The sequence below is a fragment of the Vulpes lagopus genome, chromosome 11, assembly GCF_018345385.1.
Source record: "Vulpes lagopus strain Blue_001 chromosome 11, ASM1834538v1, whole genome shotgun sequence".
In the NCBI taxonomy this organism is placed as follows: Eukaryota; Metazoa; Chordata; class Mammalia; order Carnivora; family Canidae; genus Vulpes; species Vulpes lagopus.
This window is the reverse complement of record NC_054834.1, coordinates 47,773,098-47,789,693: the sequence shown is the minus strand read 5'-3', so window position 1 is coordinate 47,789,693 and position 16,596 is coordinate 47,773,098. Positions and strand designations below refer to the sequence as shown.

Sequence of the window (16,596 nt, the reverse complement as noted above, 5' to 3'; positions counted from 1 at the left end):
GCCTATGCCTCTGCTTCTCTCTCTCTCTCTCTCTCTGTGACTATCACAAATAAATAAAAATTAAAAAAAAAAAAAACTCTTAAGAAATAAAAATTAAAAAATAAAATAAAATAAATAATAAGAGAAGAGAAGAGAAGAGAAGAGAAGAGAAGAGAAGAGAAGAGAAGAGAAGAGAAGAGAAGAGAAGAGAAGAGAAGAGAAGAGAAGAGAAGAGAAGAGAGAGAATTGAATTGAATCTATGGGGTGCCTGGGTGGCTCAGTCAGTTAAAGCTGGATTGGGCTCCCTGCTTAGTGAGGAGTCGGCTTCTGCCTCTGCCCCTCCCTTCACTCATGCTCTCTCTCTGGTTCTCTCTCTCTCTCAAATAAATAATTTTTTTTTTTAAGATTTTATTTATTTACTCATGAGAGACATAGAGAGAAAGAGAGAGAGAGGCAGAGACACAGGCAGAGGGAGAAGCAGGCTCCATGTAGGGAGCCTGATGTGGGACTCGATCCCTGGTCTCCAGAATCATGCCCTAGGCTGAAAGCAGGTGAAACCGCTGAGCCACCCAGGGACCCCCCAAAATAAACAAAATCCTTAAAAAAAAAAAAAAAAGGAATCTAATTTTTTAAGTGAAATAAGTGAAAACTAAGAGGAGTTCTCCCGCTGAAAAAATATAACAATATACCCAACAATTCCAAACTAAATGAGCAGGCACAAATTAGAAGCTGGGGAAAAAACAAACACAAATACAAGAACTAGAGGCTGAGAATATAGCAGGAAAGCGGCAAAGTTCATAAATCAGCACTTACCGTCTCACAAGGAAGATACTCCTAAAACAAATTTTTGCAACAGAATAAGATGCAACCATGATCTCAAACTTACCATTTCCCCCTCAAGTTTGTATCAGTATCTTCATCCAACCCAGAAATCTGAGGATCATCATAACTTCTGCACTTTGCTCAGACTCCTTATCTGACTAATGACCAGGACTCTTATTTCTCTACCCTCTCTCCTATCTGTACTGCTCAGCCCCATTCTTGCTGCAACTGTGCTCATCATCTCTAGCGGAGATCTCTGCATTTCCCTTATCTTCATTCCGTCTCCTTCAATCTCTTTTCCACATGCTGTTCTAAAGGTTTTTAAAAAAAAAATTAAAAGCTCATCACCTTCCATGAGGATCTCAGTTCACTGACTCTTGCCATATCACATCTCCTACACCACAATCCATCTATCTTGAACTACCTGCAGTTCCCCATCTGATCGTGCTGGTCTTAAAGCTGATGTACCTGTGCCTGTGCAGTGTCCTCTGTGTAGAATACAATTGGTAAACATCTACATACACGTTTGAGGTTAGAAATTATCTCACCTACAAAGCCTTTCCATACTACTGTTCTCCAGTACATGAATCATCACCTCCACTAAATCTAAAAACACAGTTCTTGTACAGGAACCATAAAGCTTCAGTACTTGCACCTACTATGTAATTCATGTTTGCTGAAATGAATGAATATATAAGTTTATGCACAAAGATATTCATTAAACATGTAGCAGAGAAACTAGCATAAACTGTTAAGTAAATGATGGTTCATCTATGAGAAGATAAAGAGCCATAAAGTTTTAGAGGTTATGCAAGCAGGGGGTGTCTAGTGGCTCAGTCAGTTAGGTGTCTGCCTTTGGCTCAGGTCATGATCTCTGGGTCCTGGGATCGAGCCCCAATTCAGGCTCCCTGTTCAGCATTCGTGCTCTCTCTCTCTCACTCTCTGTTCTCTCAAATAAATAAAATCTTAAAAAAAAAAAAAAAAAAAAAGACGCTATGTAAACAGGCAACTATCCAGTGTTAGGGAGAAAAAAAGCAAACTATAAAACAGAAAAGGGATCCCTGGGTGGCGCAGCGGTTTGGTGCCTGCCTTTGGCCCAGGGTGCGATCCTGGCGACCCGGGATCAAATCCCACATCGGGCTCCCGGTGCATAGAGCCTGCTTCTCCCTCTGCCTGTGTCTCTGCCTCTCTCTCTCTCTCTCTCTCTGTGACAATCATAAATAAATAAATTTTTTTAAAAATTTTTTTAATAAAAAAATAAAATAAAACCGAATAAAGGGGCACCTGGATGGCTCAGTTGGTTAAGCGTCTGCCTCCAGCTTGGGTTGCAATCTTGGGGTCCTGGGTTCAAACCCTGAGTTGGCCTCCCTGCTCAGCAGGGAGTGTGCTTCTCTCTCTACCTCTTCCCCTCCCTTTGCTCTCTCAATGAATAAAATCTTTAAAAAAATAAAATAGAGCACAATTACAAATTCTGCTCTTTAAAAACTATATATAGAAACATACTAAAATCTTTACAGTAATAATACTTGGGTAGTGGGATTATGGGAGATACCAGTTGTTCTTTCTGCTTTGGTGTATTTTCCATAATATTCTAAATGATTACATATTATTTAACAATAAAAATAAATTGTGTATTTTTAACAGGTAGGAATATTAAGATTGTGATGAGGTCGCACAACTCTAAACATATAAAAACCAGTGAACTATACACTGAGTGAATTGTATAGTATGTGAATTACATATATTTTAATAAAGCTATCAAAAACATACAGGTTTATTTAAATCTTTACTGCTAGAACAGTTTAAAAAAAAAAAAAAAAGCAAAGGAGATGGAAAAACCCTAAGGGATCTTCCAGGCCGGTACTCTCATATTAGGGACAAGTTTTGGCCAAAGAGTTCATTAGCAGCCAAACCTACTGGGATTCAGGCCTCCTCCCAATCTACAATAGCTGCCATTACAATATAGCTGCCATTTCCATTTACACAAAAGGAAATATATTAGTTTCATAAATCCAGATCAGATTATGGGGCGCCTGGGAGACTCAGTCAGTTGAGCATCTTACTATTGATTTCGGCTCCCGTCATGATCTCAAGGTCATGAGATCAAGCCCTACATCAGATTCATGCTCGTCCCAAGTCTGCAGAGTCTGCTTGTCCCTCTCTCCCTACAGTGCTCCTTCCCCAGTTCACACACTTGCTCGCTCACTCTAAAATAAACATACAAATAAAATCTTTTTTTCTTTTTTTTAAAGATTTTATTTATTTAGTCATGAGAGACAGAGAGAGAGAGACAGAGAGACAGAGAGAGGCAGAGACAGGCAGAGGGAGAAGCAGGCTCCTCGCAGGGAGCCTGATGTGGGACTCGATCCCAGGACTCCACGATCACACCCTGGGCCAAAGGCAGGCGCTAAACCACTGAGCCACCCAGGGATCCCCCTCTTTTTTTCTTTTTAACCTAAATTTGATTAGGTCCTTTTTTTGGCCCCAAGTTCATTTAGAAGAAAAGGTGTCCTAAAATTTCTGAAGTAAATACAGCAGTCCCAGAGAGAAAGAAATCAATGGGAATTTATGTTAAACTAGATTTTAGCTCAATTTATTTGATAAAAAGCCTCAACTATAATTCAGTGAAGGAACAGACATACTCATGATCATTAAAACTGCTGGAATTCAGGAACCTGGACAAAGCTGAAGTAGAAGACTTCCAAGCTTCCCTTCCAAGCTAATTAGGGATTAGCTTCCCTAATCAAGATTTTCTTTTCTAAATGAAAAGTCAGTATCACAAATACTACTACAGCAGCAATCTGTAAATATCTCATTTCAGTACTGCAATATTCTCAGAGCCTGATATAAATCTACAAGTACACTCAATTTCTCCCCCACAAAGGTACTTCAAGGATAACATGGATTCAAGGTCTACATATGCTATGAAAAATTGTACAACTAAAGACTGAACACTTAAAACTCTAAGTATTAAAATCTAGTACAATGAGATTGGCAATTATAGAGTCACCATTCATCCCCCTGATTCAACTCATATTAAACATATTAATGTTAAAATTCCTTACCATAAAGAACAAACTGGATGGATGTGTGCACTAATTATTTTAGCAATGCCTCTTGTCAAGAAATCCCAGATGACAATTCGGCCATCATTACAGCCAACTGCAAGCAGCGTGCCCCACCTGTTAAAGGTGCAAGTCAGGGCCATGCTGATACAATCCAAAGTTCCATCGGCCTCCTAAAAATTAAAATGAATACGAGAATATAGACGATAATACCAAGATATCCAAATTATTTCTCAAAGGTTCTCTATCATCTATGACACTTTTGTTTAATTTAAATTATGATGTGTACCAAAAGAAACTCTATTGTGTTTTTACACCTATTAAACTAGCCAAAACGAGGAAATAGTTATAAAAGCTAATTTCTGGAAACAGATGTGATTAATCCCATACATTACTAGTATAACTGTACTCGATGTAGAGGGCAATTAGGCAAAATATAACAAAATTCATTAAGAGTCATCCCACTGACCCGGTAATCATAGTCTTGGGATTTATTATGAGAAAAATAATTTATAACAAAACCCCTAGAACAACCTGTATGTGCAACATTAGGAACCCATGTCAAGCCATTTAAAATAACCATAATGGTTACACCAACAAATATTTCAAGTATTACAAGATATTTTTACAGTTAAAAAGTAATGCACATTTAGAGCATACACATTATTACTATGCAAAAACACTGACTAAAGCTAGAAAAACACACAGGAAAAAAAATCTATGTACAGGTGATGGTACTGTTTGTGAAAGATTCTTCAGAGTATTTTTTTTTAAGATTTACAACCTTATGGTGAGATTTTCCACCAATATTGTCTATCTATATCCTCTCTCCTCAAAATTCAATACTGAATTCCATATTATAGCAAAAGAGGTATCATCATACTTAAAGCTCCTGTTGTCAAAGGAGGGGGGGAATCAAACAACATTTTCCATTCAAACACAAAAACTATCAAGTTACCATACTCCTAAATTCACAATAATACTATACTCTTACCTCTGGATAATTCTGCCCAAAGGACTCTGCAACAAAGCAAAGAAAGAATTCATGGAGCATGTGCAACATACCAAGGATCCTCCAGCTCATAATTGGTGGATGCAGTGGTCTGCAAAGTGTAGATGGGGAACTGCTTGGTAGCAGGGGGTAGCTCTGGGACTTGGGGGCGGGGGGCACACCTATTTCATTATCATTTCAAGATGGCATCTGCCTCTTTATTCTCCTACCTCCTAAGTTTACAGATGAGTTCTCCTGAGGCCACATCAGCAGTGATATTGTAACAGAGTGCATGCAAAAGTAGATGCAAGAACTCTGCCAACTTAAAAAGACAACTCATAAAACAATGCTCTCCTTCCCACTCTTTTTGTTTTAGAGAAGTTATTTTTCATAAAAATGTTACTTACATAAACAGGTAACGGGGCTATGCTGGTTATTCTGAATTACAAACTTTTAAAAATCCAATCTGTCAAACTATCTTAAGTCAGATGAACTCTCTGAAACCTTCATTAGCAGCAGCCAACCAGCCGTGGTCATCTACCTTCCTATTAATGACATGTGCATTGTCACATCATCTGGTAGTTGATTACTGATGCAATTCTCTAGATTAATTTCTTAAGCAAATGACAGTTGGTGGTCAACACGCCTAAATGCTTTTCCTATATGAAATGTGGTGTTCACACAGAAGTCACAAAACATTTCAAGCTGCAGATGATGGCATGATGATACCGCCCACTTCTCAGAACTGTCACATCAGCAGCAACACTATCTTTGTCAGGATTTACTTATAACATTACCTAAGTATTTTACTACAGTGGTCTTTATACTGAAAACTGCAGGTCCATGAAAGCTGTTTCACACATAAGGCACCCAAATCAGATTTCATTTAAAAAAAAAAAAAGAAGTCTAGGGATCCCTGGGTGGCTCAGCAGTTTAGCACCTGCCTTTGGCCCAGGGTGTGATCCTGGAGTTTCGGGATCGAGTCCTGCATCAGGCTCCCTGCATGGAGACTGTTTCTCCCTCTGCCTGTCTCTCTGCCTCTCATGAATAAATAAATTAAATCTTAAAAAAAAAAAAAAAAGTCTACTTAAAAGAAAAAAAAAGTCTGCAAACCAGTTTTATGTGACATTCTGTCCTTTATAAAAATTAATTGAAAACTAAAGAGTGAAGGATGCCTGGCTGACTCACTTGGAAGACCAGGCAACTCCTGATCTCGGGGTTGGGAGTTTGAGCCCCTTGTTGGGTGTAGAGATTACTTAAAACGAAAGGAAGAAAAAAAGAAAAGCCACAGTGAAAACAGAAGTAATCAAAAAGCACCAGCCCTACAGTAAAGAACACTAAAAGAAAGATGAAACTAAAGGTAAATGTCCCCAAAAGGTAATTATCTTGATTTATCTAATGTGAACCAGACTTAGAGTGGCTGACTGCATTCAATTATGAAAGAAGGACCTGAAATGCTGAAACCAGATCAAGAAAGGTTTTTTGGGGACACTTGGATGCCTCAGCGGTGGAGTGTCTGCCTTTGGCTCAGGGTCCTGGGATTGAGTTCGGCTTCGGGCTCCCCCGCAGGGAGCCTGCTTTTCCCTCTGCCTGTGTCTCTGAGCCTCTCCCTGTGTCTCTCATGAATAAATAAATAAAATCTTAAAAAAAAAAAAAAAAGGTTTTTGAAAGAACTTTTGTCAAGTTACTGAAGTAATACATGTAATACAGAAATGTGTAATTAAAAAATTGTTTCCTCTGTGCAACCCACTCACCAAGGTTAAATATTCCATATATTTCTATACGCCTATTTGTATAAGCAAATATAGAAGCATGTATTTATTTAAGCATTCATATATTTACAGTTGTATTTTTTTTAAGATTTTATTTATATTAGAGAGACAGGCGGAGGGAGAAGCAGGCTCCATCCCGGTCTCCAGGACCACGCCCAGGGCCGAAGGTGGCGCTACACCACTAAGCCACATTACGCATACAATGTGACTTGTATCATCAGTAATTTGGCTTACACATCTTTCCAAATCAGTAAGACAGATCTATATTCACACAATTAAGGAACAAACAAACAAAAAGCATTTATCCAAAAATTTAAAAAACAAAAAAACACAATGTGAAAATATAAAATACTGGGAAAGGAGCACAGTGTGATATGCTGTGTTGAAATAAGGAAAGCCACGTAGAAGATTCTGAGCTAGTCCAGAATCCATGGACCATTTAAATGTATGACTACCTCTCAACACAGACTATCCCTTGTATTTCTGATTTATGTTTTTACGATGGGCTTTTCTTTTTTGCGAGTTAATCATGCTAGTTAATAGAATTACAATAAGGTGCTTAAAGGAGAACAAAGAGAAAGTGAAATATAAAAAAGACTAGGCTAGGGGATGCCTGGGTGGCTCAGCGGTTTAGTACCTGCTTTTTGCCCAGGGCATGATCCTGGAGTCCCAGGATGGAGTCCTGTGTCTGGCTCCCTGCATGGAGCCTGCTTCTCCCTCTGCCTGTGTGTGTGTGTGTGTGTGTGTGTGTGTGTGTGTGTGTGTGTGTGATGAATAAATAAATAAAATCTTAAAAAAAAAAAACAGAGTAGGCTAATCTAGAACAGTTTTGTTGGAGGGCCTGAGCAAGATTGCCGTCAAGCAAGATTACAAAACACAAGGCCCTTTCCTCAGAAAATGTTCAAAATCATTTATATTCTCCATCTTGCTACCATCTACCATTTTATGTGACAATTAGATTTCTGAGATTTTAAAAACCATACAGGGGGAAAGAAAAGAACCCCAAAAATGTGGATGCCAAAGAGACATAAAACCCTTGTCAGAAATTTCACTTCATGATACACCTGATACAAAAAACATAAGTGACTTCTATAGCAAAACAACTTTTCCAAAACTGATTACAAAAGAAAAATCCTTGACTGGATCAATCAGTAAAAAACACATTGAATGGTTGTTAATGACAAACCATTAAAAGAGGGGGAGGGGAATAGGCCCATAAAGATTTTGTGAGCAGTTTCTCCTAAAATTCAATCTCCTTGAGATTCAAGCAGCAATTACTATGTTATTCAAGCTATTCTGAGCAGAAAAAAAATAGTTTCTTATAAAGCCAACATAACTGACACCAAAACATCAGAGACAACACAAAAAAGAAAATAAGAATTTTCTTAACATAAACTGTACATGACATTTTACCCTTACATTCTACAGACTTGAAAAGTAACTTTTTTTTTTTTTTTAAGATTTTTACTTATTTATTCATTCAGAGAGAGCGAGAGAGAGGCAGAAACACAGGCAGAGGGAGAAGCAGGCTCCATGCAGGAAGCCCGATGTGGGACTCGATCCCAGGTCTCCAATATCACACCCCGGGCTGCAGGCGGCGCCAAACCGCTGCGCCACCGGGGCTGCCCTGAAAAGTAACTTCTAACAATATATATAATTATACCCAATTTCTAAACACAAAGCATCTGGATTTTGTTATTGTACCATGTAAGAAGGCATTACAGTATAGCAGAAAAAACAAAGAGCATGGTTATGGCAAGGGCACTCCTAACATACCTTCATGGCACAATGTACATCCTTAGTCAAGAATGTTTGTAACAGCCACAATCCTATCAGCAGATGCTAAAAACACATTTACTAAAACTCCATAATCATTTCTAATAAAAGGAACAGAAGACTACAATAAATGATACATTCTAACAAAAACACGATTATCATTCCAAAAGGTGAAATATTAAAACCATTACTTTTTTTTTTTAAGATTTTATATATTTATTCATGAGAGACACAGAGACAGACAGGCAGAGACACACAGGCAGAGGGAGAAGCAGGCTCCATGTAGGGAGCAAGATGCGGGACTCCCAGGTCTCCAGGATCATACCCTGGGCTGAAGGCGGCGCTAAACCTCTGAGCCATGTGGGCTGCCCGTTAAAACCATTTCAATTAAAACCATTAATTAATGGTTTTAATATTAAGCAACGAGGAAGACTTTATATATGTCATATATAATATATATTAGCCAATAAATATTAGTTAATACCATCTTGGTGGCTCCAGCCAATGGAATAATAAAATGATAGCTGGTTTAACCATTGAATATAAAGAGATAAACCAATTACTCTTTTGCTATCATTGAATACCCAGAAAACACAAGAGGCTCTAATAAGAAAATTACTTAAATTAATAAGAAAATAGGAAAGGGGCTCCTGGCTGACTCAGTCAGGAGAGCGTGCAACTCTTGATCTCAGTGTCATGAGTTCCAGCCACATGTTGGGTGCAGGGATTACTTTAGCAATTAGTATCCAAAAATAGAAATACAAGGAAAAACTCCATTCACAATGGCTAAAAACATATAAAATATTTAAGGAAAAAGCTAATAAGGAGGACAAAAGACATGTATGAAGAAAACTATAAAATCTTAGCTAAGGCCATAAAATCTAAACAAATGAAAAGATAATCTACATTCTGGGATGGGAAAACTTGATGTGCACACACATACACACACAAGTATATATATATATAAGCATAGAGAAAAATATGGGAGGAAATATGCGGGATTATCAACAAAAAGGAGAAGAAGAAAAAAAGATCACTTTTTAAAAAAAGCATATACATTTTAAAAATGTTAAAATTATATATAATGAATGTGTATCTACACGAATGCATTAAAATCTACCATCTATTATTATCTAATGTGTAGGAATAACATCCTATAGTGTTAAGTGAAGAAAGCAAGTTTCAAGTAATGTGTATAAAAAGGTTCTATTTCTGGAAAAAAGCAAAAACAAAGCCCTAATAAACTGGTTTAAATGCTTGCGTGAGCAAGGAATAAAAAGGATAAACTCTAGACGGTACCTTTTGGGGGAACAGGAGAAAGTTTTTATCTGTATGCATGTGAACTGTTTGCACTGCTGTGATAAATACGTGCTATATTTGTTCTTTGAAAAGCAAGAAATGAAAGAACCACAATGAGCTTTCCAGACTCAATCTCAAGTGGGCTCACCTGCATTTCTCTGAAGTGCGCAAACCTGCATTTATGATTAGCTACTTACTGAGAGTTTATGTGTCAGACTCTGTACGAAGGTCTTTTCTATAGAATTCTCATTCAGTCCTCTCACTTCACTATTCAGTGACCACTGCTGTCACCCGCTAGACCCCAAGACCTGATCTCTACTGCCCACCTGCTTGTACTCACCAATCTTTGTCCCACATTTTTCCTTAAGCTCTTTTCTTTCCCCTTTGATCTCTTCACTCAGGCAAATGGATACTGAAACCACCCCTCAAACAACAGGGTCCAGACCACCCAACCCGGGCCAGTTTAAGCGTAACCCTAGACTCCAGCTTGTGCACAGGAACCTCAGAGGGACCTCCTAATACCTTTACCTCATTATAATACTAAAATCTCCTGCCTAAGGAGGAGCACAAACCTTATTTACATAACAATATATGGATAAAAGCATGTTTCCTTAAGGCGCATGTGTGGCCTGGAGCTCACCTATAGCTGTGAGGACAAGGCCTCCCAACTAAATATTCATCCTAACCCTAAATAGAAGGAATCCATTCACACTCACTCAGAGAGACAGCTTTGGAAGTTACTTCCCATGATCGTATATGCTGCAAATAAAGTTTCCTTTGTGCACCAACTACCTGGTGGATCTGTGACTCATCAAGGGGCAAACACCCATTGGCTCAGTGACACTATTACAACCCATTTCACAGATGAACAAAGTTAGGCTACAAAGTCACTTCCAAAGGAGGGAACTGCTCACACAGTTAAAAAGTGGCAAAACTGGAACCTGATCCAGATACCACACTCTTAACTATAACGACACTAAAAAGCCTCCAGAATCTTGCTGGAATTTGACCTCAAGGTTATCTGTAAAACATCACACACCCTTTACTGAAAATCAAAATGTGTCCATCTGTTTTCCTTCAGTACATCTTCCTTTCTCTCTCTGAATCTCAAGGCCGAGAAATATAAGTCAATCAAAAGAAGTAAGAAAATAAATAAATAAATAAATAAATAAATAAATAAATAAATAAATTTAAATTAAATTAAATTAAATTAAATTAAATTAAAAAAAGGAGTAAGTGACCTAGAATCTCTACCTACCGAGGCGTTTTCTTGGCAACAACCAGTGTTCACTTTATTTGTTCCAAAAAAACCATCCCTTCTCTCAGAGAAGATGAAAGAAAAATTAGAAGTCAAGCATCCCGCCGCCTCTTTGCCTATAAAGCCTACCATAGGCCCACAAAAGGTATTTGCTGAGTGCTAAATGAATAAATTTGGTATTGCACCATTCAGTCCAATCAAGCAGGAAACTTTTTTACTCTTCACATTCCACATAGTGTTACAAACACTTTCTAGTGGACTCATTTTTACAATCTTGGCTTTATTACGTATTTCATTACATTACATTACCTTTCCTGACACCATTCTTAAAACACTGTGCCCCACCCCCACCCCCTTCCCTGCGCACCATGGGCCATGTGCCCCCCCGCCCCTTCAGCCATCCAAGCCTTTTCTATCTAGCCTTCTTCCTCCTGCTCTCATGACCTGGAATAATGTCTATTCTCTACACTGCTGAACATCCACCTCCTTGAAGACCTGATCATCATAAGCTCTCAAACCATAGCACAGATCTTTTCCCCAATGGCCCTGTTATTTTCAATTCCAACCAACTCTTCCCTTTGTAATGGTTAGGTGCAGAGCAGCAGTTTCCATTCTGTTTCCTCAATCTAACAAGTGAAGACACAGTCGGTGGCATTTCTTTTAGAGAAATGCAACTTGCAGGTGTCTAGATGATAGATCCCACCCTCATCCAATGCCTTCACTATCATAATTACTACAGGTCCTGGACTCCGGTCTCACTTCCCTCACAAAACTGCCACAGCCAACTTTCTAGGACCTGACTGTCACCTCTCACTTAACTGCTTAAAAATCTTCCTCACCCAACAATATACCAAACTTCTAAGTATAATTTTATAAAGTGATTTCATTCTGGCCCCAAGCAGTATTTTCCACTGCACATTTGGCTAACTTCCCATCAGTACCTACTTTAGAACCTCACATAACCCACCCTGAGCACCCGCTGTAGACTACTAACCATTTCTTGAACATACACACTGTCATGCCTCAGAACATTTGTCCCAACTATTATCTGCACTGCTAAGTACCTCCCCTGACTTGACCCTCTGGAAAAAACCCTACTTTAACTGTACTGTCTGGGTTAAATGACGCTTCCTCTGTAAAATTATCCCTAAATTCTACTGCCAACCTCAACGATGCAGAATAAATTGCTTTCAGCTGAACTCCCATAATGTATTCACTTATTATGGGTCCGTATTATACACAATTATTTATGCCTCACTCCTCTTAGTTCTACGTATTTATTCAGGGCAAAGGCTGTATCTTATTTTGGTGTTTTTCAAACAGTAGGGTCCAATCCACCATAAATAGATAAATCAATTTAGTGAGCCACAAGTTTTTTAATAGATTAGAAGACATCAGAGGACATTGAGCATAACAGGGATTAAGTATAATTTTGAAAAACTTAGTTATATATATTTGTATATATGATGGGTTGTGATTGAAAATAGATTTCTTGGGATGCCTGGGTGGCTCAGCAGTTGAGTGTCTGCTTTCGGCTCAGGGGTCATGCGCTCAGGGCGTGACCACGGAGTCCCACATCAGGTTCCCTGCAAGAAGCCTGCCTCTCCCTTTGCCTGTGTCTGTCTCTGCCCCTCTCTCTGTGTCTCTCGTGAGTAAATAAATAAATCTTTAAAAAGAAGGAAAATAGATTTCTTAGGCAACTTGGGTGGCTCAGTCAGCTGAGCATCCAATTCCTGATTTCAGTTCAGGTCACAATCTCATGGTGAGCTGTGGGCTGGGCTCACAATCCAATGAAGCAGGAAACTTTTTTACTCTTCACATTCCACATAGTGTTACAAACACTTTCTAGTGAACTCATTTTTACAATCTTGGCTGGGCTCAGCACTGGGCAAAGGAGCCTAAGATTCTCTCTGCCCCTCCCTCCTCTCTCCTTCTGTCTCTCTCCCTCTCTAAAGAAAAAGGAAAATAAAAAAGACTTCTTACTGTGAGTTGTAGTAAAAATAGTCTTGAAAAACTTCCTTAACTTTGTATCTCAGATGCATACTGTCAGATACACAGCAAGGGCTTAAAGGTGACTGCAGAAGATTAGTATCTTGAGTGTTCACATTAAGAACACATTATCATTCCTTTCCTTTATCCAGCCAGATATCCTTTCGTGTGCATGCTCCCACAATCACATCATTTCTGTTCCTTCATGCTTTTTATCTGCAATTAACCTTCTCCTTTAAAACTCAGTCACTTCCATAAAAATGCAGATCTCCTGGGTCCAGCCTTCTTTTAAATTGTCTAACTTTCCTGGGGCGCGCCTCGGTAGTTCAGTCAGTTAAGTATCCGACTCTTGGGCAGCCCCGGTGGCTCAGCAGTTTGGGGCCGCCTTCAGCCTGGGGTGTGATCCTGGAGAACTGGGATCGAGTCCCACATCGGGCTCCCTGCAAAGAGCCTGCTTCTCCCTCTGTCTGTGTCTCTGCCTCTCTCTTTCTGTGTCTATGAATAAATAAATAAAATTTTTTAAAAAATAAGTTCAAATCTGGAATGCCTGGGGGGCTCAGCGGTTAAACCTCTGCCTTTGGCTCAGGGCGTGATCCCAGTTCCAGGATGGAGTCCCACATCAGGCTCCCTGTGAGGAGCCTGCTTCTCCTTCTGCCTATGTCTGTGCCTCTCTCTGTGTCTCTCATGAATAAATAAATAAACTCTTAAAAAAAAAAAAAGTATCTGACTCTTGATTTTGGTTCAGGTCATGATCTCAGGATGGAGGGATCAAGCCCCCAAGTCAGGCTCCATACTCAGTGTAGTCTGTGTGTTCTTCCTCCCTCTGCCCCTCCCCCACTCACAGGGGCACACACGCTCGCGCGCGCTCTCAAATAATATCTTTAAAAATATATATAAATTGTCTAACTTTCCAATGATAAATATTCCTAAGTTTCACCCTCAAGAATCTTCTGTGTCATTCAAGAAAAACCTTTCCCTCAACTATTTCTTTCAATGTACTGGCCTATCTATCACCTTTCCTCCATCCTGAAGGGTGGACCTTTGGCCTCCACTCTGCCTCTAGCTTCCGCTCAAGTCACCAAGGGGTGCCAAGCTGCCTAAGGACTATACAGAGCAGCCCTTTGTCAGCTCTCAGCCTCCAGTGCTCTACAACTGGCTTCTGAGAGCACATCGTGTATCCTCCTCCGCTTCTATGTAGGTAAATACATGGAACCTTTCAAAAATATGCCTAGCTCATAAGTACTATGTAACTCCTAATTTATTATCATTTATTCCTCCTCTTAACCCCTAAATATAGGTAACTGTCCAAGATTCTGCCCTCAGCAGTCTTCCCTTTCTGCCCCACCCACTCTCTCCCTTGGCCTTGTCATCCACTCAGCAATGTTTCAACAAGCCCACCTGCAGGAAAAGTACCCATCACTCTCACAAATCTAAAGCTATCCCCTGAATCCCAGATCCACACTCAACATGTCCAAAGCTGCCTTTGACCAATTTCCTTAAATGTTTACCAGTAATACCACCATTGGCTCCCATCATTTTCATTTCACTGTTCCTCCCCACCACCACCACATGCAACCAATTCTCAAATTCTGTCTCAACTCTTACCTCCTCGGTGCCTCTTCGTTCCATTTCCTAGCTCAGGCCTTCTCTATCACTCATTTACTCTAGCCCTCCAAAGTGGTTTCACACCACCCAAGACTCAACAACATGCTGCTGGCGGATAAATCTTAAAACCAGAGCTGTGATGAAGTTACTCACCAAGTCAAAACCCTTCACTGGATCTGCCCTACCTTCCTTAAAAAGCACAAACTTTTCAGCTGGGCATTCAAGAGCCTCCACAGAACAGATGGCAGCAACCTCACCTCTTGCCTTCTCTTTACTCAGTACCCACAACCTGGCCAAGCGGGAACATTCTTTCTCACTGATGTCTCAGCTCCAATATTCCTAATAAGCCCATTTCTCCTTGTATCTTCACACTTCAATCTCTTTTTCACCAATCCTCAACGCCCACTCAAAACTTCAACTCCTCCATAGGTTTTGTTGTTGTTGTTCCTGGTTATCCTTCCTCCCGCACCTCAAAGACATTCCACTCCCTCTTCTCAAGGTTCTTAGCGTTTGGTCATGACCCTTAAAGGCCTATGTTCTGCAATACAGTATGACTATTTAGATAATCACCTTACTCTCCTTGCTTAACAAAAAGCTCCTTACAGTTAAGGACCGTTTCTTCAAAATCTTCGAAACCCTTTAAACATTCAGTACAACTTCTGAGTTGTTTTTTTGTTGTTGTTGTTGTTCGTGGTTGTTTGTTTTTAGAGAAAACTTTACAGCAAGTCATTTAGGAATTCTGGAAAACCTCAGCCATTCTCTAGGCTATCCTGATCAACACCTAATGAAAACCTAAAAGAAAGGATCTACAGTTTGTTTTTTTTTTTTTTTAACAACTTGGGTAAGAGGAAATGACTCACAGAGAGACAAAAAGCTGCTGCTTCTGTAGTTCCCAGTGTTTTACGCACCGTCCCTGGTGGTTATGGAGCTTAAACAGGAACTCGAGGTACCTGGATTCCAGTGTCAACGATACCATTAACTCGCTTAGCGCCTCCCCGTCCCTGCCCACGGAGGAATTTCAACTAAGATCTGCACGTTCCCCTCCTTAGGCATCCCGTGTTTCTACAAAACAATCTAAATTCTCCAGGTCCCCAAGCCCCTGCCAAGTCTTCAGAGCTTCACCTCAAGCCTCCCATCCTCAGATTCCTCTATCTCCAAAAACCCTGGTCCTGCTGCTCTGGGAGACTTGAGCACCTTCAATCAAATCCAAGTCACAAACTGTCGGTCCCCACCGCCCCACAAGCGGCCTGGAAGCGGCCTCGGGAAGGCCATGCATGCTGCTCCGGCAGCAGCCAGGCTCGTTCCCCCCGCTGCTGCTCCGTAACAGCAGCGCCCAGTGACCCGCAGCACGGCTGTGGCCCTGAGGGTGCAGCCCAGACCCCCCGCCCGCCCGCCCGCCCGGGTCCCCTCGTCTCCCGCACCAAGCACAGCGCTCCTCACCCAGCAACTCGAGGTTCATCCCTGAGGACTCCGGCCGCCGGGTCTCCGCTCCAGGAACGACGCCTTCTCCCCCGCCTGCTCCCGAGACCTGCGTGCAAGTGGGGGGGGGGGGGGCGCCGCCGAGAGCTCGGCGCAGGCTCCGGACACTTGCTGGTTTACAAGACCCCGTGGCTTCCGCTTTCTTCCCCCGCCTTCCTTGTTCGTTTCAAATGGGCCGTCCGCATAGATGCCTGATCAAAAAGGGGCACAAACTCGCGCGGAGTCACTTGAGGACGCCACTGACTAAGGGACAAAAACGTCATAGTCGCCTGGTACTGGAAAAGGGGCAAACATCGGAGGCCGTTTTCGCCCGAATCGTGGACGCGAGCCAGAAGTTTCAGGCATGTGGCTAGACTACTAGCTCCCAGGCCTCGCCGTGCAGTGCGCTCCGCGGCGGCGTCCCGGCGGCTGCGCGCGGGGCTGCAGGAAAGGTTCCGCGCGGAGCCGACGGCCCCCGGAGAGCGGGAGGGGGCGGCCGCGGGGCTGGGGGCGGGGCGGGGCTCCGCAGCCCCCGAGGCGCCGACTCTTCGCACTGCGGGCTGCGCTCCCCGTGCCTGTTTC

General features: G+C 41.2%; 1 protein-coding gene across 3 annotated transcripts in view; it reads right to left on the bottom strand.

Moving 5' to 3' along the window:
• Window positions 1–16,152, bottom strand: part of RBBP5 (RB binding protein 5, histone lysine methyltransferase complex subunit) — a 54,959-nt gene extending 38,807 nt beyond the window's left edge. For all 3 annotated transcript variants that reach the window (XM_041774243.1, XM_041774244.1, XM_041774246.1), the window contains exons 1-3: window positions 15,997–16,152; window positions 4,861–4,886; window positions 3,867–4,039 (exon numbers count right to left, since the gene is read on the bottom strand). In XM_041774243.1, coding sequence (XP_041630177.1) covers window positions 3,867–4,039; window positions 4,861–4,886; window positions 15,997–16,015 — 218 coding nt within the window. In that variant the 5' untranslated portion in view covers window positions 16,016–16,152. The remainder of the gene's footprint in view (window positions 1–3,866; window positions 4,040–4,860; window positions 4,887–15,996) is intronic.
• Window positions 16,153–16,596: the final 444 nt, after the last annotated feature.